This window comes from Piliocolobus tephrosceles, chromosome 17, assembly GCF_002776525.5.
Source record: "Piliocolobus tephrosceles isolate RC106 chromosome 17, ASM277652v3, whole genome shotgun sequence".
In the NCBI taxonomy this organism is placed as follows: domain Eukaryota; kingdom Metazoa; phylum Chordata; class Mammalia; order Primates; family Cercopithecidae; genus Piliocolobus; species Piliocolobus tephrosceles.
In genome coordinates, this window is record NC_045450.1 from 58,143,133 (window position 1) to 58,171,016 (window position 27,884).

The 27,884-nt window shown below is 41.2% G+C and overlaps 1 protein-coding gene across 1 annotated transcript in view; it reads left to right on the forward strand.

The window, feature by feature from the left end:
* HYDIN (HYDIN axonemal central pair apparatus protein) overlaps positions 1–27,884 on the forward strand; it is a 390,515-nt gene that overhangs the window by 153,739 nt on the left and 208,892 nt on the right. The window contains exons 18-21 of the mRNA XM_023210374.1: positions 12,396–12,634; positions 16,205–16,478; positions 18,619–18,762; positions 23,784–23,927. Coding sequence (XP_023066142.1) covers positions 12,396–12,634; positions 16,205–16,478; positions 18,619–18,762; positions 23,784–23,927 — 801 coding nt within the window. The remainder of the gene's footprint in view (positions 1–12,395; positions 12,635–16,204; positions 16,479–18,618; positions 18,763–23,783; positions 23,928–27,884) is intronic.

A 27,884-nucleotide genomic window follows, 5' to 3' on the forward strand; every position in this document is an offset into this window, starting at 1 on the left:
TCTTTCTTTCTCTCTCTCTCTCTTTCTCTCTTTCTTTCTCTTTCTTTTTCTTTCCTTTCTAGATGAGATCTCACTATGTTGCCCAGGCTGGTCTTGAGCTCCTGGGCTCAAGTGATCCTCCCACCTTGGCTTCCCAAAGTGCTGGGATTACAGGCATGAGCACTGCACCCAGCCTTAGTGCTTTACTCTTAAACATAAGTACTTAACCAGGCTCCACCAGGAAAGCCTGTAATGCAGAAGAAAGAAACCAAAAACATAAAAATGAGAACTTGGAGAAAACAAATACAATGCAAGAAGAAGAAATTTTAAAATAAAACAAAATGATAATTAAAAATCTCAGGAAAGGAAAGATGACTTTGTATCCATGAACAAGAGCAGAGTGATATTTTTTAAAAGAACAAAAACAAAAGTATGCTTATAGATACTAAAAATATAAGCCAGATACTTAAAATTTGATAGAATATCTGGAAAATAAAATTGAGGAATAATCAGAAAGTAGAAAAAGGAGAAAAAGATTAGAGAAGGAAGAGAAAATTAGACAGTTTGTTCAGGAGTTCTAAGACCCAATATGTGCTGCAAAAAAAGAGCAGGTTCTTACATGCAGATGAAAAAGTTACCCAAGAAATAATTGAAGGTGTGTTTTTAGAACAGAGGAAAGGAATTTACGGAGAAGGTTCATCAAATATGCTGCCTGGTGGATGGAAACAGGCCCATGTCAAGGCACACCGTAACTAAGGTCCAGAACACTGGACACAAAGAGAAGGCTGCAGGAACTTCCAGATTAAAAAAAAAATCATGCTCAAAACCAAAAAATACATGAACCGAGTGGCATCAGACTTCTTGACAGAAACACTAGAGAAAAAAAATTACTTTCTGAAGGAAAATAAATCCTAATCTTAAATTAATCATCTAGCCAAAAGACTAAGAAAATCTGGGGATGAAATACATTTCAGATATAAAAAATCTCAAAAAATTTACATTCCACATACCTTTTGTCAGGAGGCCACTGAAGAGTGCTGCACCACAGTTAGGAAGGCATGGATTCAGCAAACAGGGCCTCAGACACAGGAGAGAATGCCGAGGGATGCACAGGATGATGCTGCCTGCTGGTCCTAGGACGCCAGCCACATCGCAGGCCCAGAGGGCAGCCTGCCCAGATGGGAGTTGGAGAACAGGCAGCTCCAGGAGAGATTTGTCTCCAAGAAGATGGAGCCTGTGTAGAAGATGTTTCTGAAAGTACTGAGCAGCAATTTGCCTCTTTGGTTGAGGGGATGAGTTTGTGATGAATGTGATGTCCATGATAGATACATGAAAACAATTCCTGGAAACATGAACGTTGTATAAGAAAGGAAACATCATCATAGGCCATTTTTTTTGTAGCTCAGCTGAGTTTAGTATTTGCATACTCATGATGGTACAAATGCAAATACCTATCTCACCAAAAAATAAATGTTAACTATATTGGGATGATGAAGAGAAGAAAGTGAGAGAGAGAAAGAGAGACACGGAGAGAGGGCAAGAAAAAAGCTATTAATATTTACCATGGGGAGAAATAAATGAATACTGTGCAAACTGAAAACTTAAGAAGTAGCAGTAGGGTTCTTAGCAATATAGAGGCAAATCCATAAAGCAAAGGCTAAAAGAACTGACAGTGGTTGACTGTGTTAATGGTCAAGGATTTGCACCATGGGGAAGATGGGAGAGTGCAGTCCAAGGACTGCTGCTTTTCACAATATGCCTTTTTCAGAACCTTTTGAAATTGTGTGTATGTATACCTTTGATACAAATTTTAAAAATTTAAATCACAGTGCAGAACAGTCTGTAGAGTATTGTACCATTTACGTAAGGAAAAACATGTATGCAAATATTGATCATAAAGTATATCTGGAAAGATCCTCAGAAAACTCTTAACAATGGCTACCTCTGGGGATGGTAACTAGTGACCATGCACCGGCAGAAGAGAGACTCTTCACCCTTTAAATCCATTTGAATATTACACTGTCTACATGTATTATTTATTTTTTAAAAAGCTTCTAAGAAACAAACTGGGAATGAGACTGCAGCAAGAGAGCAAAGTTAAAATTAAATGAGCTCTAAAAAGAGTGACCATATCCTTTTAATATGAGTTATTTATATGTCCTTGTTACACAAGTAACATTGTAGAACAAATAGAAGTTAAAGATAACAAAACAAAATCACTCGTCATCCCATCATGCAAATAACCACTATTAAATTTTTGGTGTGTACCTTCTGAATTTTTTACGGTATGTGTGGTGTGTCTGTATTCCTACTCCCTCCCATGGGATAATACTATTTTGTTACCAGCTATTTTCACTCAACAGTATATTGTAGTCACCTAATATGAATTAGTAAGGAATATTCGTCTACAGATCATTTTTACTGGCTAATTTTATTGCATCATTTGACTCTACCACAGTTGATTTAACTAATCCCCTACTGATAGATTGTTTCCAGTTTTTTACTACTATAAGCAATGCTTGTGTCTCAATTTTGCTGACATCTGTAACTGTTTTCATTAACTAAATTTCTAGAAATGCAGTTGCTGGGTCAAATGACATGTGTGTAACTAAGTCTTGATACATATTGTGAATTCTCTCCCAGAGAATTTGTACAATTTATATCCTACCCCCAGCACTGTTTAAAAATTTCACTCCTAGATTCTTGCTAACATTTTTGTGGATTTTTTTGGCCAAGTCTGACAGATGAAAACATATTTTATTGTTATTTAAGTTTGTGTTTATTTGACTTACTGGTGAGGCTGGACACCTTCCATATATTTACTGACCAACAAATAAATACTACTTTTGAGCCCTTTTTCGATGCCTGGTACTAAGGGGAGAGATAGAGGGTAAATAGAATGGTTTCCTTCTTCAAAGAGTTTATAATCTCATAAAAGAAACAAATATACAAACAGTACGGCTGGGTTATAATGTGAAGCACAGAGGAGGAAGTGATTCATTCTCCTGTCAAATTGAAGTTTTTCATGGGTCGGAACATTTGAGTGAAGACTTGAAGGCCGAGGAGAAGAAAAACAGAGAGATGGGGATACGCTTTCTGAGAGCAGCATATTTAAATGCAGATGACGTTTCGAACATTTGAGAAAGGTAAATGACCTGATGTCCTGGAAACTAAGCCTAGAAAATGCAGTGGGGCCCTCTGACGAAGATTTGGGAGTAGATCCTCCAGGCCAGAAGCTCTCTGGTACCCCAGTCTGGATTGTGGGCCCCCGTGTTTGCAGAGAGTCTGGGTGACTTCTCAAACGGCAGTGACAGCCTGCCTCCTACCAAGATTCACACAAAATGATGAATTCCCCAGATATAAAAAGTGAGTCCACATATGGATCAAACAGAAAAAAGTGGGGTCCCTGAATTCTGGAACTTGTATGTAAAGTTGTGGCGGGGGGAGTGTGTGTATGTGCATTTTTTGATGACGGGGTTCCATGGCTTTCTCAAAGAGGATAAAAAGACTCATTGCCTCTCATCCAGACATTGGAGAGCCATGCAGAATCCCCAGCAGGAGAGCAGCAGGATCAGATCACTGAAAGATCAACCTGTTGAAGCAGGATATTTCCCTGACTCCTTCACGGGACTCGCAAAGGGAGTGTCTCCTTTACTCAGCCCGCTGCTCTCAAGGCCTTGCGGGAGGGAGCGTGCGAATGAGGTGGGAACTGGAGTGCATGAGCGCGGAAACCAGCCAACCGCGTCTGCACCAGCAAGATCAAACTCTACTCACTTGGACCCGCTGCGCCCCACCCCTCACAGGTGGGAGTGCGCAGGAGAGTGGGTGCAGGAGCCAGAGTGAGCACTCCTGGGTGTCAGCAGGAGCAAACTACATGCAAGCCCTGTGGCAGCATCTTGGGGGTGGGAGGTCGGGTGGGGGGCGGGGGGGCAGTGCCTGAAATCCCTGAAGCCCCAGAGGGTGTGTTACAGTGCTGTTTTAGTTCTGCTGTCTGCTGTGGACACGTTAGGTGTCTGTGCCAACCAGGGCAAAGGGCCAGCATGACAGCCTTTTGTATCTGCACTCAGGGATCCCGAGCTCTTGTCCTGCAGCCAGGAAAAATGAGGCCACATGAACAAATTTAAGGATGGTAAATGTGGGAGATTTAATTGCCGATGAAAGTGGCTCTCAGGGGGAGAGGGAGCTGAAAAGGAGATGAGGCAGGTAGGTGATCTTCCCCTGAAGTCCGGCCATCTGCAGCCGGATTCTTCTCCAGAGTTATTCCATCAAGCTGTCCCCTCTGTAATCCCCAACATGCAGCTGCTTCTCCTCTCTGCCAGCTGAGTCTGGAGTCTTTATAGGCACAGGCTGGGGCATGGGGTGGGGTGGTGGGTGGTTAAGGGAAAGGCAACATTCAACTGGGAAAACAGGGATATAAGTTCTCACTTTGGGCCATGGGTTCAGGCTTTTCAGCTGAAAGGTAGAGTTTCACCAGGGACCCACCCTTTTCTACCTAGAATTCCTCTGCCCCCAGTCCCTATCACTGTCAGTCATGTAGACTGGGGAGGGTGCCAGCAGGAAGAAGAACTGAATGGGAAGTTTGGAAAATAACGTTAGTAGCAATCACCACTGACTGAGCATGTAATCTATGATAGACGAGGTGCTAGATGCTTAGCACCCTTTTATTTTATCTTCAAGTTAACATTTAACATAAAAGGAAACCAAAACCTAGATTTTAAAATTAGCGCAAGGTCACTTGGCTATGAATGGCACAGTCCATAGTTGACTACCAGGTCATGAGACTCTCAAGCCCACACTTCTGATTGTGACCTTAAATTGCCTCCCGTGTAAAGCTTTACACCATTTCTTCTGCATCTCATCTCCTAATTTTCAGTTAACTCTCTTAAGCAGCAAAATGACTCACTTCAGGGAAAAGAACTGTTATGACAAGAGACCCCATTTAGAAGACAAAAAGGAAAAAGGGACTGTAATCCCACCACTTCGGGAGGTTGAGATGGGCAGTTCGCTTGAGGTCAGGAGTTAGAGACCAGCCTGGCCAACATGATGAAACCCCATCCCTACAAAAAAATATATAAAAATAAGCCAGGCATGGTGGCACATGCCTGTAGTCCCAGCTACTCAGGAGGCTGAGGCAGGAGAATTGCTTGGACCCAGGAGGCAGAGGTTGCAGTGAGCCAAGATCGTGCCACTGCACTCTAGCCTGGGTGACAGAGTGAGTGAGACTTCATCTCAGAAGAAACTTTTTTTTAAAAAAAAGAAAGGCCTTGGTGACCCTTCATTGTTCTTGTTCCACAAAGTATTGGTCATCTGCTGAGATAATAGTGTAACTCCAAAGAAATCCCTCACTCTGCACGTTGCTTCCTATTGTTATTTGCTCTCTTTATTTCAAGGAAGGAGATTCTTGCAGATTTCAATTGGCAAATGAGTTATTTGGAAGAAAAGCGCACAGTGCTATTTTCTTCAGGCTTCCTAGTTATTAGCACTACAGAAAGCAAGTCTGTGTGAGCACAGCCACACTCCCGGTGATTGTTGAGGTGACATGTGCAAACAATGGTATTCACTTCTCCCTTTTGTGGCAAATATTAAACACACAATAAGGAAACCTATAAAAGCTCTGCCTGCTTTACCTTGGGAGCTGAGCACTGCATAAGTGTGCTTCTGCCCTATTGTCAAATAAAAAGCAAATGTTATCTTTAGATATGTGAAACCTCAGAGGGGAGGGCTTAACACTCATCACTGGTGGTCACAGAATTCTGAATTGCAAAAGATCATAAATTTTCCGTCTTTTGCACAGTCATATTCCCTGCAGGCACACACATACCTCCTGTACATGTTGTTTACGAGCTGCTCAAACGACTCTGGGTTTCTAGCCCCAGATTGCAGAAAAAGCAAAGGCAGGTATGGCTGACATTTTCATGGAAAGCTTAGAAAGGCTAATTTTTTTTTTTATCATCCTTGGAACAAATAGATGGAACCCTGTATTAGGTTTCTCTTGCTGGGTAGCAAATTACCACAAACACAGCAGCTTAAGGCAATACTAACTTACAATCTCAGTTTCCGTGGGTAAGGGGTCCAGCCATGGTCAGGCTGGATTCTCTCCTTAGGATCTCAAGAGGCTGAGATCAAGGTTAGCCAAGCTCCATTCCTTTTGGATGTCTTGGTGGGGAAAAGATCCACTACTGGGCCCCCCAGGTCATTGGCAGAATTTTTTCCTTGCAGTTGAATGACTGAGTCCCTCAGTTTTTTTGGTGGCCCTCAGGGACTGCTCTCAGCCACTTTGGAGTTCCTTGCCATGTGGCCCCTCCCTTAGGCCCTCTGTGCTTGGAATCTTTTCACCAGGAAGAGTATAGTCTGGTTAAGTCACGACCGCTGAGGATAATCTCCCTATCTTAAAGTCAACTGATGCTGGGCGTGGTGGCTCACGCCTGTAATCCCAGCACTTTGGGAGGCCAAGACAGGGGGATCATAAGGTCAGGAGATGAAGACCATCCTGGCTAACATGGTGAAACCCTGTCTCTACTAAAAATACAAAAAAATTAGCTGGGCGTGGTGGTGGGCGCCTGTAGTCCCAGATACTTGGGAGGCTGAGGCAGGAGAATGGCGTGAACCCAGGAGGTGGAGGTTGCAGTGAGCCAAGATCGCACCACCACACTCCAGCCTGGGCGACAGAGTGAGACTCCATCTCAGGAAAAAAAAAAAAAAAAGGTCAGCTGATTTGGGACCTTACCTACATGTGCTAAATCCTTCACAGCAACACCTGGATTTGTGTTTGACTAAGTAACTGAGGGAAGATAATCGTGCTCCAAGAGGTGGAGATCCTGGAGGCCAGCTTAGAATTCTGCCTATCACAGCCCCACAGCCTCTCCTTTTCTGGCAAGAGTCTTGTATATTAAATGCTTCCTTAGCATCCATCTTTGTTTTCTGTTTTGTTATTTTTTTATTTTTATTTTTATTTTTTAGCAAATACTATTGAACTCATAATTGTATGTCATGTGGGGCATTTCAGATTTGGAGAAAATGATGACAATAGTTTTCATTCTTGAGGACTTGCTTTGTGCCCAACACTGTGCTGAGATTTTACCTGCACTCTCACTCATCCATCCCCACAGCTCTATATGCAAGGTACAGTCAATATCCTGAGCTACAGATGAGAAACCTGAGACCAGGCATACATGGTTAGGAGACATCCCCAAAGTTCCACATCTGGAAAGCAGCAGAGGAGGGACTCAAATCTGCATCCCTTTGCTTCAGCGCCCTCCCTCCCACCCTATTTCCATCAGCTACTATTTTGCCCTATTGTGGTTCTGAAAGAGTTACCAAATGCCCTCCACAGCTGTGATGATTATCATTCGTCCTTTCCTTTTTTAGTCAAATTTTCCATTTAATAACAGAAAATGTCGCGCTGACCAAGCCCTCTCTAAAAGCAAAGGGTAGCCCTAAAAGTCAACCACCAGAGGACATAAGGATGATAGAGTAGTTTCGAGGCTGACTCATGTAAGGTAAGAGCAGTCCAGTGCCTTAGCATCTGGCATTTTAATGTGTCTTGGTCTTGGATTCTATGATATATTTTCCTGTCTGGTTTTATGCCAAGCATTGATTAATAAGCTTCATCAGAAAACTCACCAATTCAGCCCTGAAGAACAACTTCAGGTCTTTCCAGAAGAGCCAACCTATGTCAGCAGGAAACAGAAGAGAAATGGTACACATCCATTGAAAACTAATGTCCCCTGACTTGAAAGACCACTTATGCTGATGACACTCTCACTTTATCGTGAGCAGAGGTTTGGCCTGTGCTACCAGCTAGAGGAGGAAAACAAATTATTGGAATAGGAAAGATGACATTGATGATACTCTCTCTCTCTGCAAGGCATTTTGCTTTTTGATGAAAAGACAAAAATGGCATTATCTCACAGGGTGAGATGTCAAACATAAATGGCATTATGTTTTCATTGTAAGCTGAGTCACATAAATGAGCACAGCTATGTAGGATGCTAACAGGCCACCAATTTGGGAAGAAGGGTCAACACAGTGAGATCTTCTTGCCCAGAACTTTCTTAGTTTCTCTCTAGCTGCCCCTCCATTTGTCCTAAATGCAGATGGATGTGAACTCTAACCCTGCAGTTCCCATAGGATCTGAAAGGCAATTCCCATAGGATCTGTGTTCTGATGGAGTAAGCTCTTCATCTTTCAAAATATGAGATCTGGGAGAGTTGGGGGAAGATCTGAGGATGTGGCAGTAAAGTGAACCAACAAGGAAACTTTGGCAGACAGCAGCTAGCAGCTCAGCACACTCATCTCTCTTTACTCTAGACCCAGGGCTAGACTACATTTCCCAACCTCCATTGGGGTTAGGTTTCATTGACTCAGTTCTGGCCAGTGGAATTGAACGGAAGTGATGTGCACCACTTCCAGGCATGGTGCGTAAAATCCTAGCACACAACCCTCCTTTCTCTTTCTTCTCTTACTGGCCAGATGGATGTCAATATGGATCTCTTAGAAACCAAGAGTTAAATATGTCGGAATCTGTTTAGCCGACATCCTTGAAAGACTAAATGGAACAGAAGCCCATCCTCACACCTGTCACCAATTGGAATTCACTTGGGCCGGAAATAAGCTTTTGTTGTATAAAGCCATTGAGCATCAGGGGTCTTTCTGTTACAACAGCTACCACAAACTTATCTATAATAATAGCCTAGAATTTCAAAACAGCAAGTAGGGAAAACAGTTCTAAGAAAGGAGAAGGTCTGGTTACTCAAGCATGAGAAATCTATTTCCATCTATTGCTTTGATTGTGTATGCCAACTGAAAATGATAAAAGTCAGAGATTCCTATCTACTGTAATATAAATTCAAGATGAAATGAAACTACCTTGATCCATTTTAAAATGTCTACAGAAAATTGAATTTGCACTTACAGCTCTTTTAGAACACATTTTTATGTCATTTTCTGTGATTAATGTGTTAGAGGATTTTAGTGTTGTCACTTTGAGGCTGTTAAAATGTTTCTTTTGATAAATTAGGAAGATGCATCAGAAATTATTTCTTTGAACCTAAGTATGGATAGAACACTGTAACATTCAATCCTTATAGCTTCTCTTGGCAATAATAATTGAGCTACAGTCCTGAAAATTAAATGTATAAGGATTATTACCTTTTACTAATATTTTAATACAAAATTATAAACAAATACAGATTAATGCTCTGGAGGGACAGAGACTTTGTTTACTGTTTTCTGATTGTTTTCGTACTCTGCTAGAACCAAGTTACTCTAAGTAGGAAAGTTATCGAGAAAATTCTGAAAAATAGATGAGTCTTTCAAGATTCATCATTTTTTTCATGCGCATCCTTTGAATACAGACAATGATCATACAAACATCTCCATCCAGGTTACTTTATCTAGTGTGGTATTTAATGTTTAATTGTTTTTTTTTTTTTTTTTTTCTGTTTCTACGTCGCTTTGGGATTTTCCATATTTGAAGATTTATGAGTAATAATAGGACTCTTGACTTAGTTATATCTATAGTTTCCATTAATGCCAAAATTAAAATTTCCTCATTATCATTCATCTACATCCTCATTTATACACAATTTAAAATCTTGAAAAATGTTCTTCTTTCCTTTATTTAATTCATTTAAATTTTAAAATGCAATTTCCTTATTTCCCAAGTAGATTTTCAAACCAGGAAGAAATGTTACTAGCCTTTCTGCTCTGTCTTACATTTGTGCTCAATTATAAATTGGGAAATTGACATTTTGCTTTAAATATTAGGTTTTCCTTATTTAAGTACTTGTGAGCCTATTCCTAAGAGAGTGACCATCGGGCCCACTGACCGAATCTATTTTTTTAATCTGCAGTGGCTCCAGACCACGATTTTGGTGACATTCCAAGGCACTGTCACCCTGTGAGATTCTGCCTGGATGAAATCTCCTAACTCTTACCTGCAATCTGCAATGTACACTTATGTCACTTACAGAGATCATCAGTGTAACTCTGACCTAAGTTTGTCAGGAGGTTTCCAGTCCATGGTACCTAAGCCCCCACAGAGCTACATGTGTTTTTACATTTCTCCTTTTTTTACCTTTTTCTAGAAGAGGTATATCATAGAATTAAGTGAAAGAAGGATAATCTTAGACTGGAATGTCCTCTAGGGTCCCGCTCAAATAGTAAAATTTGCATTTGTTTTCAAATCCATTGTTTTCTACTGAATGCATTACTTTGGAGGGCTTCTTCTGCGGTACCAAACTCAGGGAGCTTCACGAAGTTTGCTGGGAGATTCACAAGGAAGATTCATGAAGGAATAATCAAACTTTTCTGATGAACTGGAGAGTGTGGCTTTTCCTCTCAGTTATTATCCTGGAAGCATCTAAATACTCTCCACATCTCTTCTTTTGCAGCTTTTTCTCAGTGCATATTGGTAATAACTAAATATTTTCTATAAAGATTAATCCACATAAGTACTTCTGAGTAATGTCTTTCCCAAAATAAAACAGGACTTTCATAATTGATCTAAATGATAAGCAATCAAAATGGGGAAAGGATTTATTTTAAGTTCTGGGGTACATGTTCAGGGTGTGCAGGTTTGTTACATAGGTAAACGTGTGCCATGGTAGTTTGCTGCACCTATCAACCCACCATCTAAATATTAAACCCAGCATGCATTAGCTATTTTTCCTGATGCTCTCCACCCCCCTGCCTCCCGACCCCTGACAGGCCCTGGTGTGTGATGTTCCCCTCCCTGTGTCCGTGTGTTCTCATTGTTCAGCTCCCACTTCTGAGTGAGAACACGTAGTGTTTGGTTTATGTTCCTGTGTTTGTTTGCTGGGGATAATGGCTTCTAGCTCCATCCATGTCCCTGCAAAGGACATGACCTCATTCAAAAGGATGTTTTTTATTTGATGCTCTTTATTAACTTTGAGATAGTTGTTTATATAGGCAGTTAAACAAATTAGAATTTTAGTAATATTAATAATATAGTGCCATATAATTAGGAATCACACCACATGATAATTAAGCCCAATTTCACATTTGGAGGGAAAAGAAAATGTGTGTGGTACATTTGTCAGACATTCAAGGGTTTCAACATCCTTTGCTCTTGTTCTTTAGATTCCCCTGAAGCACTTTCACTCTGGCCTCCCTCTGAATTCCATTTTTGTTGTTGAAATACTGGTCTCACTAGTGTCATTGCTGTCAGCTCCTCAGGGTGTTTATGTATTTCCCACAACACCTGGACCTGAGAGCCATTGAATATGTATTTGTTATATTTACTTGAAAAGTCCAAAAACAATTTGCTCATTAAATTTGTAGAAGACTTGGAGGGGCTAGGAGGAGGGGTCCCTAATTATTAGTAGTAGTAGCTAATAAGTTGAGTGTCATAGTCAGAATTATAAAAGTTCTCAAAAGATGAAAACCTTGTAAAACTAGAAAATACTAACACCTGAATTCAAGAATACAGAAATCAACATTAAGGAGAGAATAGATGTGTTTAATAGCATATGACACATCACTGAAGAGAGAGCTAGTGAACTGGAAGAGAGCTCAAAAGAAAGCATCAAAAATGAATCACAGAAAACAACAAACAGAAAATGCAGATGAGGCTCAGAAACAGAGATAGGTTGAGATATACAAATACTACAGTGTTACAGTTGCCTACAGTGTTCAGTACAGTAACATGCTATACAGGTTTTCAGCGTAGGAGCAACAGGTTATACCATGTCGCCTAGGTGTGTAGTAGGCTCCACTATCTCACTCTACAGTGTTCACACAGCAACGAAATCACCTAATGACACATTTCTCAGAATGTGTCTCTGTCGTTAAGCAACACATGACTGTATTTCAAAATAAGTTTGCAATTTTGCCAAACGAGATTCTGATGAGGCTAATTATTAATTATTATAAATTAGTAGAAATCCAGATGACTTCTTATATTGTATTTATTAATGAAATTGGTTCATCCTCACTATAACACTAGAAATTTTGCATTTGAAAAACGTTTCTTTTAAAAATTTCAAACTCAAAAAAAAAAAAACAAAATCAAAGGAAAAATAAATAAGAATAAAAAATAAAAATTTCAAACTCCATAAAGAATATTGTGCCTTCTTTGGTGTCTCAGAATCTGGAGATTATAGCAGATAATAATTACAAGCTTGTTGGAGAATTGGGCTGTTACCTTGAGAAAGAGATGTAAAAATCTTCACAGAGCATTCAAAAGTAAAATCGTAGGTTTGCTCTTCAGAATCAGATTGCTTTTTGAAAAAAGAAAAACCAACAAACATCCAGCTGCTTTAATTCAAAAAATAATATTTGTCTCTGATGTTGAATTCCACAGTGCCACCCATTTGAAGTGTAGAGGGCTTTGACATCTATAGAATGAAAAGCCAAGAATATCTTCCCTGTGAACTTGTACTCTTGTGTTGCAGGCACACAAAAAATCCCTTTGGACGATTGAACCCAATGAAGGCATGGTTCCTCCAGAAGCTGATATTCAACTGGCACTGACCGCCAACCTGAATGACATACTGACATTCAAAGACTGTGTCATTTTGGACATTGAAAATAGCAGTACCTATCGGATTCCTGTTCAGGCTTCCGGAATTGGTTCCACTATTGTTTCAGATAAGCCCTTTGCTCCAGAACTCAATTTGGGCGCACAGTTTAGGTAAGGAAATACCATGGACCAATTTTTGTAGATGTCACATATGTTGCATGTGCTGAGCATCACCTCTACTTTAGAAAATTATTTTAAGTAATTAAAACTAGCCACCTCAGTCCCTCTCCTTTCCCATCCTCACTCTTTTGCCTCCTGATGGGTATGTCAGCAACAGGAGGACATTTTCTAGCCATAACTTGGTTGCATTCTCTAATCTGTGTCCCTTTACATGCGAGAAGAATATGGTTTGTAGGAAATGCATTCTTCTCTCAAACTGGCTACTCTGATTAATGTAGACTCTCAACCATAATTTCTTCTCTTTAATTCTAATACACTGTTAATCCCTCTCCATAAATATAGAAAATACAGATACAGCTTAGTGGTAACCTAAGCAGAACATACCTAGGAAGGTAAAAATTTACTGCAAGTGTATTTTATCAAGTATTGCAGAGCCAGCAGCTTTTTCAAAGCTTATGTCCTCTACTTGACTCCCCACCATAGCACCAACAACTGAGATGGTTTCCATTGGCTTTGCCTGATTACCCAGGAAAAGCTAGAGGGTCTAAATATTTAAATAAGATGTGGTACAGTATAGACACCACTGAGCAGAACAATCTAAATGTGGATATAAAAATCAGATTTGGGCTGGGCACGGTGGCCCAAGCCTATACTCCTAGCACTTTGGGAGGCCAAGGTGGGAGGATCACTTGAGCTCAGGAATTCAAGACTAGCCTGGAAAACATGGGGAAACCCCATCTCTACAAAAATACAAAAAATTCTGGGCGTGGTGGCGGGTGCATGTAGTCCCAGCTACTCAGGAGGTTAAGGTGGGAGAATCACTTGAGCCCAGGAGGCAGAGGTTGCAGTGAGCCAAGGTGGCACCACTGCACTCCAGCCTGGGTGACGGAGTGAGACCCTGTCTTAAAAAAAAAAAAAAAAAAAAAAGAAAGAAAAGAAAAAAAAAAACACACACGTATACATATACACACACACATATATATGTGTACACACACACATACATAGATATATATGAGGAGATATATATATATTTATAGGGCTGGGAGCAATGGCTTATGCCTATGATCCCAGCACTTTATACTTTGGGAGGCTGAGGTGGGAGGATTGCTTGAGCCCAGGAATTAGAGACCAGCCTGGGCAACATAGGGAGACCCCCCACATCTCTACAAAATAAAAAAAATTAGCCTCGCATGATGGCACATGCCTGTTGTCCTACCTACTTGGCAGGCTGAGGTGACAGGATCGCTTGTACCCGGGAGGTTGAGGCTACAGTGAACTAGGATCACACAACTGCAACTCCAGCATGGGCAACAGAGCAAGACCCCATCTGAAATTAAATATGTATATGTATATATATATGAGGTTTGAGTGTCAAGTGTAGAGGGTATGTGTGGGGATTTATTCTTGATTCCTCAGGAAAGTCATGTAGCTATCACTAGTTGACTCCTGGGGGCCAGTTGAATTTGAACTTACCTGTTGCAGTACTGTGAACAGATCTCAGAAGGGTATTCCCCCTGCCTTCTGGGCTCACAGGTTCTGAAATCAAGTTATATATGCTGTGCTTGGAGATGTGACTGACATTAATCAGTTAGGTGCTTTCCCCAAAATCCTTCCCGCTGCTCCATCTACAAAATATGGGACTTGATTGAAAATGCCGTAAACGAGTAGAAAATTAAGTAAAAAGCAAGTCACATGGTTGAAATGCATGCTTTTAGACAAGTATCCAATTATGTTTTTTGAGTCAGCTAAATGTAAGAATCCTCCTCTCTGCCTGTCTGGTGGCTGTCAGCCAGGGTAGTTTGTCATTGCATACCAGTGCTTCTAGTTTCACATTTCTTTTCGTGCACTCAAATATAATTGTAGAAAACAATACATGGCAAACCAGACCTAATTACATGTTCTTTTAAATCTACAAATAGTGTCAAGTAGCCTTCGAAGGATATTCTGACACATAGAATTGGAGGGTTAGCTAACAGTTTTCTATGAATATAAAAGCAAACTGTAGCTTTTAGTTGCTAATTTGACCTCTGCCTAAACTTTTTTACATAAAATCACTATGCCCGCAATCTCCAGAAGAATTGCCAAAAGCAGGGCTGGGTAAACTACACCCCTCTGCCTGCTTTTATCAATAAAGTTTTATTGGATCACAGCCATGCCCATTTTGTAACGTATTGTCTATGACTGCTTTCACACTACAAGGGAAAGTTGAGTAGCTGTTACAGAGACTGTGTGGCCCAAAAAGCCTAAAATATTTGTTATTTAGTCCTTTAAAGAAAAAGTTTGCCAATCTCTGGTCTAAAGAAATAGCCATATGCCACCGCTTCTAATTGCATATTTTTAGACAACTCTTAGGTTTTCAGAACTTCCATTTCTTGATCTATAAAATGGTAGTACATATACTTACCATGACTGGATTGCTGTAATGATTGAATGATATACTGTGAATAAGTAACAGACATCCTGCCTAGTAATCAGTATGTGTTTTTTATAAACAGTATATGTTGTTTGAAATTTCCCCCAAAAGCCTACTGTTAGCCATAAACTACCGAGTAAAGTAACTCCCTTGAGTGTGCCCCGTGGACACAGATTCACAATGTATTTAGATAGAAATGGTTATACCTGACAACTAGCAAATATTCCTTCTGATTATTTATTTGATGATTCAACTTACCAGGCATGATGTCATTTCTTAAGGAGGAATAGATGGGATGAACTCTCAAAGCCTAATAAAATTTTAAAATTAAAAAACAGTCCTGAGATGAGTTTCTCTCTAAGAATAAATTTTAAAGTAAGCCTGTGGGGGAAAAAAAATCCCAAACAAACAAAAACACATTTGAACCATATCCAAGATCTTAGAAATCCCAGTTTTTTTTTAGCAAATAGCCAAGCAATCAGAACATTCTTAGTAAATATTTGTGGAATATATGAATGCATGATGAACAAATGAATACATGAAATTGCAACATCTTTAAAGCACATTAGTCTGAGATAGGTGACCAGTCGCGGTGGTGTTCTGGCCCATTGCAGTCTCCCTGGCCTTTGTTAAAGCTTAGAGGATATGCATGGTTTTTCTTCAAAGCTTCCTTCAAATTGAGCCCATCATTACGGGACATTCCACTCAGTCAGTAGTAATTTTCTCAGCACAGCTTGAAACCTGCTTCTCCTCCAGTAGGTATTTTGCTTTCCTTTCACTCCCCAGAGCTATTTCTCTAAATAGAATTGCTTTGCACGTGAACTGAATGTGTCCTGCAGTGTGTGGGGCCTACTGGGGAAGATTGACAGGGAGTGGAGATTTTCCACAGCCCCTTACATGGTGTTGCCGACTCTGGGACCAAACCCAGGTCTGTGATTCCACACCTGTTGGCCCCCGAGTAGATACTACCTTGTCCCATCACTGTTAGTTCCTAGTGGCATCGTGACTTAGTCTTCCTACATTTAAAAAAAGTCTTATATTGTGGCTCACTGTTTGAAATCCTTCCGGAAGAATAAATCCCAAGGGTGTAGAGTTGAACAGAACATACCTAAATGGAATCCCCTCAACACCTGCCTCTTCTTTTTCAGCCTGGATACCCATTATTACCACTTTAAGTTGATCAACAAGGGACGTCGGGTCCAACAGTTGTTCTGGATGAATGACAGCTTCCAACCCCAGGCCAAGCTGAGTAAGAAGGGCCGGGTTAAGAAGGGACATGCTCATATCCGGCCCCAGCCCAGTGGCTCTCAGGGGCCCAGGGATCCACAGAGCCCCGTGTTTCATCTTCACCCCCCCAGCATGGAGCTGTACCCAGGCCAGACAGTCGATATGATACTCGAAGGCTATTCTGCTACTCCCAGGGTAAGGGGACAGCACATTTGGAAGCTATTGTTTTTTCCTAATTAAATCTCTACTGTATCTATTTCTTAGGAAAGTCCCTTGGCATTTATCTGAGGAAGGATATGGTTTCTCAAGGATTGTGTACAGTCCTGAGTTACCATGGTAGCATCTGTTGCTTTTGGGGTGCAGCTCTGCTCAGTCGTCGATTTGTTTCTATAGCTACTGTGAACCCAATCTTGAGGGAGGTTCTCATGCCCAGGGTCCACAGTGACAAGCCAGCAAGTCTCTGGTAGAAAAACATCCAGTTTTTAGCCAAAGCAGATTCTCCTATTAACACTTAGCAGGATTAATTTAATATTCATTCAAAAAGGGTGTTTATATCGACACTCTGGGCTGCCTCTCCTATTCAGATATTGGGACATCCCTGTTCCTTTCTTTCCAGACTGACTACAACTCACATTTCAAAACATCTCCTTTTTATGCATTAATAGAAGAACCACATTTATCTTCAGCAACTCTGATTCCCTGTTTTCATTTACATGATCTCCATACATTCTACGTAAAACATTTCAGTAGATCCAAATCATGTGTCTGTTTATCCCGATTCTCTCACAGAGTGTGTAAATCGTTAAAAAACTAAAGGAAGGGCTTTCAAAGTCACTTAAGAGTCTCTCCCTCCCCACAAAATGCAGACCTTGTAGATGAGAAATGATGCTTGCTTAAGATCCTGCTTGTGTCGCCAAATTTGGAGATAATACTGACTTTTCCCCACATGAAATAGGAAGCAAAAAGAACTTTGTCTCCCAGTAGACACAGCTGGAAAGCTAGTCCCTTGCTTAGCTTCTCTAAGGTCACAGATTCCACTTTATTTAATTAGATTATTTCTTCATAGAGCATTTTCAGGTAAAATGCATCCTCAATTCCAAAAAAAAGGGGGTTATCTCTCATTGTGAAAAAGGTAATGTGTTCCTTCTCTCTGTTATTCAGGTGATCAGCCAACTTTTATTGTGTGTATACCATGTGACAAATACTGTGCTAAGCACTGAGGATGCAAAGATGAATAGAACACAGGCCGTTATCTCAAGACACTGACAGCTGTTGGAAGAGCATATTTATAATGTGGTTATCAAGAGTTGTCCATATTTTTGAAGGCATTAATTCTGAGCTGCTGGGGGACTAAACTCAGCTTAAGCTTTACTAAAAGCTTCCCTGAATGTTCTTCTAAATCATGCTACATAAATGAGAAGAGAATGGAATGCATTAACATCCCTAACCTGGGCACTCTTCAACATAACCTATTCATGCTACAAATTCACTTTTGATCTTTCTGCTTTATAAAAATCTAGGCTTTTTGAGTCCAAAGAAATATTAATTCCTAATGTATGATTTTTAAATGTTTAAGTATAAAAGGCCAAAATTTGGCCGGGCGCGGTGGCTCACGCCTGTAATCCCAGCACTTTGGGAGGCCAAGCTGGGTGGGTCACCTGAGGTTGGGAGTTCGAGACCAGCCTGACCAACATGGAGAAACCCCGTGTCTACTAAAAATACAAAACTAGCCGGGCATGGTGGCACATGCCTTTAATCCCAGCTACCTGGGAGGCTGAGGCAGTAGAACCACTTGAACCGGGGGCAGAGGTTGCAGTGAGCTGAGATTGCAACATTGCACTCCAGCCAGGGCAACAAGAGCAAAACTCCATCTAAAAACAAAAAAATAAAATAAAAATAAAAAGGCAAAATTTTTCCAACTACAGTTTTCAATAGTTTAATAAGAAATCATATAACTACCATTGAACTATAAGCCCCAGGAAAGATTTTATCTGTCTCGTTCATCAGTATTTTGTACTCCCGGCACCCAACACAGCTCCTCATGCATAGAAGATCATAATATAACTATACATATGTATATAGAGATGAATGTAAGTCAACTGCCTCAGGGCAGTCAGAAATAAATACAGAATCCATCAAAGCCATGTTTAGCTAACAAAAACATAATCATGTGACAAAGAGCAGCCCCTGAAGCGTGCTATTCAGAAAAGTGTGCTCTGCCTTGTGTCCCCAGGCAGGTAGTGGGAAATCCATTTTCTCTCAGTGGGTAAATAAGTATTCTGAGTAAGTATTAAGTTATAGTTGTTCCCCAAATGCTGGCTTATCTCATTGGCAGATAGTTAAAGAGAAGCTGGTGTGCCACGCCATCATCGGGGCACAGAAAGGGAAGAGCTTGTTGATGGCTGTGAACATCACCTGTGAGTTCGTTGCGCCTCTCATCCAGCTCTCCACCAAGCAGCTCATCTACCGACTGGAGAAGGTCAGTGGCATGTGCTGGCGAGGGCTGGGTGCTCCGACTGGGGTCAGTATGTTTACGTTTTCATTTTGAAAGCTAAATTAACGGGCATCCTTTTCCACGCATTGCTCAGCCCGTGTTTTTTAAGCTTCAGAGGCCAGTACACATTCAACTAAAAATTTTGAATCTAAACCTACAATCCTTTGACATGTAAGTTGCTGTGGAAATTCTATTTCCATCATTCCTGATGTCTAAGACCTAAGGGAAGTGGTATTCCAGTGCACTGAATATGCAGTTTAGTCAATCATCTTACTTTAACGAGGTAAAATAAACTCGAGGCAGAGGAATGATTGGAGTAGAATTATCGATAATTATAATTATCAGTAAGAATATCTACCACTGATTGATTAGTATGTGCTAGACATGGAGCCATGTTCGTTACATACATTTACCCAGTAGTCCCTCACAGCAACCGTATGCAGCAGATTCTGTTATCATTCCCATGATGCACACGAGGAAACTGAGATACAGGTTAAGCTGGAGGATAATCAACTTAAAGTATTAGATTCACGTTCTTTAACTTAAATGGCTCTACATAAGGGCAGACAGTATATGCCAGAGTCAGGGGACAAGGGAGAGAAGGTAGTGGCTGCTGCTCAGGGCAGGGGGTCAGGATAGTGAAGAGGTGGGGTGGAGGAGATATCACAATAGGCTTGACCTGCCCCTAGACATGCTTCCATCCAGAATTAATTACCATTCAAGACATGTAAGGAATGTCTGTTCTGAGTTGGGGATTGAGCTGGTACTGGAAATCTAGTGAACCAGACAGTCATAACCAAAGCTAAGCTGGTTGACTTTAAACAAATTATTAAAATGTAATTGTTGAAGTCACCATTATAAACATTGCTATGAGGAAGAGGTGCAAGGTGCTGGGAGGGCATGTACTGGGAGACATGATCTTGTTCGTCCATGTGGTCATGGATGGATTTCTTGAGCAAGTGCCTCAAGTTGAGACTCAAAGTAAAAATAGAAGCTAGTCTGGTGACAAGGGATGGGGAGAAAATTGCAGGCAGAGGGAATAGCTCACGCAAAGGGCTCAAGTTAGGAAAGGCCACCTTGGACAGAGAATGTGCCAAGGATGGCAAAAGTCCATCTGGCGATGTGCAGCCTGCCTGGGAGGCATCATCTGAACTTTGGGTTTTGTTCCGGATAGCCATTGGAGGGCTTCCAGGAAGGGAGTGACATGGTCAGATTGATTCACTGAAACCATCATGCTGGCCGCTGAGTGGAATGTTTATTAAGGCCTCTCATGTGCCAGGCACAGTGTTGGGGGCTAGAGATACAACAGTGAGAATAGTCCTCCCTGATAAATGTCACAGCCTGCTGAGAAGACCAAGCATTAAGTCACGGCCCCACAGTGTGATCTTTGCTGTCACACAAAGCACTGGGTATGGCAGTGCCTACCCAGTCATGAGGAATCAAGTGGGCTTCCTTTCATTAGCTGGAGGTTTGCAGAAGAATGTTCAAGACCATTTATTTTGGTAGTGGATTCCATCATATTTTGTTCATTAAAACAAATTAGTATCTATTGATTATCACCATGGAAAAGGTGTTCTGCTAGGAGATGAAAAAAGGAGCCTGTGATCCAGTAGGAGAGGTGTGAGGTAAAAGTTCCATTCAAATCAACAAGTAACTTTTGAGCAGGTGCATCAGTCACCTACAATATATAAGGCAGAAAAGACACAGCAGAGACCATGGCTTATCATTCTCAGGAAACTTAGACTGGAACAGAAAACCAAACACTGCGTGTTCTCACTCATAAGTGAGAGTTGAACAGTGAGAATACATGGACATGGGGAGGGGAACATCACACACTGGGGCCTGTCATGGGGTCAGGGGCAAGGGGAGGGAGAGCATTGGGACAAATACCTAATGTATGTGGGGCTTAAAACCTAGATGACAGGTTGATAGATGCAGCAAACCACCATGGCACATGTATACCCATATAATAAAATAAAATAAAAGTAAAGTAAAATAAAATAAAATGGCTTAACAGATGAGTGGGGAAGGTGGACGTTGTTAGTTTAGCTTCCTGTCACTAAAACCCAAGCTAAACATGAAGCCAACAAGCTCCATGAGACATGTAAAAGGAAAATACAACTAGAATTCCTGCTACAGTTATTAAGCTTTATTGCTTCATTTTAAATTCTTCATTGTTAAGTAATCAGGAAAGATGTTTATTGGCAACAGCTGCACTGAAGTTGGTGGCATTATATTTTCCCTGAATGCTGTTATTGGGAGAAAACTCGGTGAATATTTATTGAATTGCTATTCTGGGCAAGATGTTGTAATATATGTTAAATATGCAGCCTAGTTTCTTATTAGATTTCTCTAAGCCCATAAACACTCATAAAAATGTGTGGGTAGTGCTCTTTTTCTTCTCTTTATATACTTATGCCTTTTGCGGGGGCAGGGGTGGGCATGTTTTTATTTAAATGTCTATTGTTTGAATTTATTACTAGATTAAAATATACACATATTTTGAATATGGTGGTAACTTCTTATTGAATTAAAAAGTGAATTGAGCTACAGTTCCCTGCTTACTTTTTTCCACCCTTCTCTCTTTCCCCACAAAGATGAGAAGTTTGAAATCTGTCCTACTACTTACTGTATTTTTCGTTTTCATTTCCTGCTCACATTTAATCCACATCAGGGATAATGAAGAAATGCAACTTCATTACCCAGCATGTGCAAGAGACTTGTTAGGTCTCAGTATTCAGATTTAATTGTATAACATCCAATTATCTGTTCTGTCTCCCTGTTTTCAGCTCAAGGCAGTGCATCTGATTTGGTACATTAGAATATAATTATACCAACCCTGTCTATGGGAAGAATTTTTCAATAGCTGTTTCCTCAGATTTGGTCTACTTTATAACTATCGTACCATTCATAAGCCACGGAGATGAAAGCACATCTCTGTGGGATCAAAAAGGTCAATTGAAACTAGCAGCCACTTTTCTTCATGAAGTTCCAGCAGCACATTATGTCTGCTGATATCTGGGGAGACGAACAACTCAAAGAGAAGGGGTCATTTTAAAATAGAATGGCCTCTCTGTGCTTGACTCCTTCTCATCAGTAGCCTCTAAATGGCCTCTTGCCAAAACCAACCAAGTGTGGCTTCTGCACTTCAAAGCCATCTGCAGTGACACAGCAGCCTTCAGGGAAGGTCACTGGGTGGACAGTTCTCCATGCAGCCTTTGTAGGGCTCAGAGTACCGTTTCATCCCTCCCTAAACTGTAGTATACAAACCGCAGAGGCAAGGTGAGTCCAGTTCCGTGCTACCCCATATTAGAGGGAGGGAAACAAAGGCTGGTGTCTCATGGTAAATGCCAGACCTAACTCCTAAAGTCACCTGGGAGTGCACAGGGAGACTCATGGCGTACAACCAAGGCATGAGGCTCGAGCCGAGGGACACTGGTCACCCGAGCTCACCCAGGAACCACAGTGGAAGGAAGAGACTGTGCTAGGCATAGAACTGGAAGACAGAGTCATATCAAAGTAGAAAATTAGAAGGGTTGAACTGACATTGGCACAAAGAGAAAAAGCAAATGAAAACAAGAAGGCCTAGGAAAGACAGGTTAGAGTTGTCAGAAGACCCAGGGGATGATTGGAGGGAGGTTCTTTTTGGAGGCCAGAGATTGAGGCTCCTGGTCACCCCCTGATGATACTAAAGAACCCCCTTTCTAGGAAATACAAGAAATAATGTGGGCCCCAACATCAGAATGAGAAAAATCCAGTCTAGCCAGAAACTCTCAACTCGAGATGCATTTTCGATGCCTTCTTGAGTTGAAAAATTAAATCTGGGCTGGGCGTGGTAGCTCACACCTGCACTTTGGGAGGCTGAGGTGGGTAGATCATGAGGTCAAGAGATCGAGACCATCCTGGCCAACATAGTGAAACACCATCTCTACAAAAAAATACAAAAATTAGCTGGGCATGGTGGCACGTGTCTATAATCCCAGCTACTCGGGAGGCTGAGGCAAGAGAATCGCTTGAACTCAGGAGGCAGAGGTTGCAGTGAGCCGAGATCACACCACTGCACTCCAGCCTGGGCGACAGAGCAAGACTCTGTCTCAAAAAAAAAAAAAAATTTAATCTAACATATCTAACAGAGTAAAAAGATGCTTCTAAATCAACTATCCTGGTATTATCAGGAAAAGTTTATAGGAAATAGGTCTGAGCTTTTGTCAGTATAACAAGATATTTGCAAATTGGGTGTTTTAAGCCTGGAAAAATATTATACAAGGGAAACATGTTTTATTAATTATAATGATAGCTATATTTATGCGTAAGATATAACTAACTTTTTAGACTTAGTCTTATGACACAGTGGAAGCCCCTATAATAATAGTTCTATCCAGAAGCCTGGCTTCTGTAGCTTTTCTCAATTAGGCACCAAGGGGGTAAAAAAATCTAATCTGTGTTGTCTGGGTTATGTAGGTCCACTTTTCAGTAGTTCACCATACATCATTCCACATGATTTATCTTTTTTTTTTTCCTTGAGACTGAGTCCCACTCTGTTGCCCAGGCTGGTGTGCAGTGGTGTGATCTCGGCTCAGTGCAACCTCCACTTCCTGGGTTGAAGTGATCCTCGTGCCTCAGCCTCCGAGTAGCTGGGATTACAGATGCCCACCACGATGACTGGCTCATTTTTGTATTTTTAGTAGAGACAGGGTTTTACCACGTTGGCCAGGCTGGTCTCGAACTCCTGACCTCAAGTAATCCACCGGTCTTGGCCACCCAAAGTACTGGGATTATAGGCGTAAGCCACTGTGCCCGGCCTCCACATGATTAATCTAAAGTTCTACAAGGGAGAAAAATGTATGTATACATCTACATATATATGTATATATATATACACACAGAGAAAGAAAAAGAGAGAAAGATCAATAAATTTGTTCTAAACAATTAACCTGAGACTTGTTGCTAAAAGCTTACTGTATTTACCATAAGTTGATTTGTTTCATCTTTTTCTGTTTTTGCAGAAACCTAACAGTATCCTGAAACCTGATTACCAGCCCTTGGCCATAAAAAACATTTCCACCCTGCCCGTGAATTTGTTGCTGTCAACATCTGGACCCTTCTTTATATGTGAGACTGATAAATCCCTGCTGCCGGCAACTCCTGAGGTACCTTAATAGGGGGCTGTTCTGGCAAGCTGTTGGAGGTGGGGCGGGGTGTGATAAAGGAAGAGAAGAGTAACGATACGCCACCCAACTTCAGCTCAGAAAGATGGAAAGGATCCAGGAAGCAAACAGGGAAAACTACAGAAAATTTAAAATGAGTGGTAAATCCATTCCAATATCAATCTGTAGAAACACTGCCATTCATGGTGAGAGCTTCAGCTCATTATAATCACCCTTCTCTCCTGCCCATTCCAATGAAGCCAATCCACAGAAAGCAGTAATTTCCTACTGATGATAGTAAAGATCTTTTCATTCTCCTCCCTCGAGTCCAACCAAATCTCCATGCTGAAGGAAATGAGAAAATAGCCAAGTCCAGTCCCCAGACCAGTGAGCCCACCTTCGGATGCTGAGAAGTCTGAGTGGGGCTGAGGGAGGAGGCTGAGGGTTCACCCCGGCCACCAGTCTGCAATGGGATTCAGTGTTCTCTAAACAAGCCTTCAAGATTGTCCCTGTGATCCTTGCCGGGTGTGAGGACACCAATGGGAAAGTCAGGTCCATGGGCCAGTGACACTGTAGGAGAGGAGGATTGAAGGAGAAACCAGTCCCCACATGCCATTTTGCTCAGCCTCCCTTTCTAGGTAAACAGCTAATGAAGATGGGGTATGAAGGGGCGGGGGCAGGCAGCAATCATGAGATCTCAGAAGAGGGAGCCTGAGACTTAAGGAGATTTACTGTGAGCCACACTCAGGGAGATGAATCTTTGGGGAGAGCAGGGACAGCGTACTTGGTGACAGGGTGTCCCAACAGTACCCAACTGGAGGCTGTGGGCTGTGCCCCGCCCCTCCACCACAGATGTTTTGAATGAATAGGTCTCATTCAAGCAGGAGGTGAGAGGAAACCAGCTAAGATCTTTGAATGGAGAAAGAAAAAGAGGAAATGATTATAAGCAAGAGGCAGATGAAAACAAACTGCAAGGAGATGCACCCAAGGAAGAAGACCAGAAGCACAAATATGTGTTCCCTACAGTCTCCCACAAATTACAGATAACATGGCCTGTCCTTAGAAAGAGCCCAAGGAGAAGATGCAGGTATTGAAAGAGGAGATGCAGAGTGAACTCACAGAGCACAGGAGAACAAATGGGTGGGAAAAGGAAGATTCAGACATGCGCACCTTTCTCAGTCTGGGTGGTAGACAAGACCCACTCGTATCCCTTCTGAGATCTTTTTTTTTTTTTTGAGATGGGGTCTCACTCTGTTGCCTAGGCTGGAGTACAGTGGCACAATGTCAGCTCGCTGCAGCTGCAACTTCCTAGCTCAAGCGATCCTCCCACCTCAGCCTCCTGAGTAGCTGAGACCATAGGTGCCCACCACTGTGCCCGGCTACTTTTTTAATTTGTAGAGAGGAAGTCTTGTTATGTTGCCCAGGCTGGTCTTGTTGAACTCCTGGGCTCAAGTAATCCTCCCACCTCAGCCTCCCAAAGTGCAGGGATTACAGGCGTGAGCCACTGTTCCCAGCCCCTTCTGAGATCTTACTAGGATAAACGTAGAAATTTCAAAAGAGAAGGAAGCCAGAGCAGTAATATAAAGGGGGAGGAGGATGGGCATCACCAAATAATGAGAGATTGAAGCCAACTTCTGGAAGATAGAATGAGGTTGGGAGTGGGTTGAAAAGAAGACACAAAAAATCTGCGTCCCAGAAAATGTTCAAATGAAGTCATAAAAGATGAAGGAGTTGTTTTGCCCAGTGGTCTGGAGTAGCTCCGGGATCACAGGCAACAGTTATGAGAAGAGGGCAACAATTATAGGGATTCTGTGTGCACCGGGCCCCATTCAGGAAGCATGGACAGCTGGCTTTTATCTTAAGAAAAAAAAAATAGTGCTCTTCTCCAAAGAAATTGGTTAAAATGTCTGGGGAAATCTAGCGCTTCTAATGTTGCCAGTATTGACACCCCAGAATAAGCCCTCCTCACTCCACATTCGGATATCTGGGTGTGTCCACAGCTTGATGGCCACCTCTCTGCCTAAGGAAATTATTTCCAAGACAAACCCTACTACGAGAATTGAGAAACGGTGGCCTCTGAGTTGGTGGAATGACACAGTGGGTCAGGAACTACTGTTTTTTATAATAACTCTTATAGTACAGTTTCACTTTATATCATTTGCACGTATAATTTTAATAAAACCACACACATAATTTAAAAAATAAAGAGCTTCTTCAAACCAACAAGAAAAATACTAACAACCAAACAGAAAAACAGGCAAAAGAAAAGAGCAGGGGTTGACAAAAGGGAAAATAAAATAGCTTTTAAATGTGAAAATATGCTCAACTTTATTCACATGAATGAAAATACAAACTAAAATGACCATGCAATACATTTTTTAACCTATCAGACTGGCAAAGAGCAAAAATTGGCTAGTGCTGTGTTTTGGAAGGGCGTGTGGAAACAGTCTCTTGCCACGCCGGACAGTGTATGTCGTACATTGGAAGGCAATATGGTGGTAGCTATCAAGAATTTAAATGCTCATACCATTTGACCTGGAAATTTCATTCCTGGGAATTTATTCTGCAGACATAAACACAGTATACAATATGACTTATATACAAGGATAAAACTGCAATGTTGATTATAAGAGCAAAAGATTGGGAACTAATATCCATCAGTAGCACATTGGTTAAATAAACGGTGGCAGAATAATATGATGGAATGAAATGCTGCTATTAAAAAGAACGAAGCAGCTTCATATGCACTGATATTGAGTGATCTTCCAGTGAGAAAACTGAACTATAGAACAGTGTACGTGATATGCTATCATGTGCAAAAAAATAAAAGAATATATATAAATATGATATTATGTTCATAGAATATCTCTGCAAGGGTAAATGAGATACTTTTAACCTTGGTTTCCTCAGGGGAGGGAAACTATTGGCTTAGGTAAGAGATGGGGAGATGGGCACAAAATCAACTTGCTTTTCATTGTTCTGTCTATCCAAAATATCAATGAAATATTTTTTAAAGATTTTTAGAAATAAGGCTTCACCTTGTCCAGGGACAAAATGATATAAATATTTTTAGAAACAAGGCCTCACCTTGTCCTAGGACAAAATGATGTGGAATATTCAAGAGTGAGACATATTTTAGTGAAGTTACAGGACTTACTGACAACCAAGGAATTCTATGGCATCTAAGCATAAGAGACCAATCAAGGGAAGATATTGGACTAACCTCAGCCTTACACTTTAATGCCACATGGCAACAGAACAATGACTACAGAGTTTTGAGGGAAGGAAAGCTGACTCAAGAAGTTTATAACTAGCTAAAGTATCCTTTGATACTATTTAAGTGTAAAGGTAACAGACACTTTGAGTGTAAAGATAACAGACAGGGATGCTCAAGATGCAAGGAAATGTTTTCATACCTGAGCATTTTATTTGATTCTTCTAGATGACCGCATGTCTTTGGCAAATTAGTTTTTCCAACGGGTGCATGAGTGCTGTATTCAGCATTCCCTTGCATCTTTGAATTCCACACTCATGCACCCCTGTTGGAAAACTAATTTGCCAATGACATGCGGTCGCCTAAAAGAATCAAAATAAGGTACTCGGGAATGAAAAAAACTGAGGAAAAGACGGATAGGAGGACTCAATCCAGTTAACTGTGGAACTGAGACTACACAACTTTGACAGAATTTCAGAGCAGAATGTTTTAAACCTCAGCTTTTAAAATTCACTATAGCCAATTAAAACTGGGAGGTGAGGGAAGCATGGGTGTACTGATTTCATTCCTTTTACTTTTTGAGACAGAGTCTCGCTCTCTCACCCAGGCTGGAGTGCAGTGGCGCAATCTCAGCTCACTGCAACCTCCACCTCCTGGGTTCAAACAATTCTCTGCCTCAGCCTCCTGAGTAAGTAGGGTTACAGGTGCCTGCCACCACGTCCGGCTAATCTTTGTATTTTTAGTAG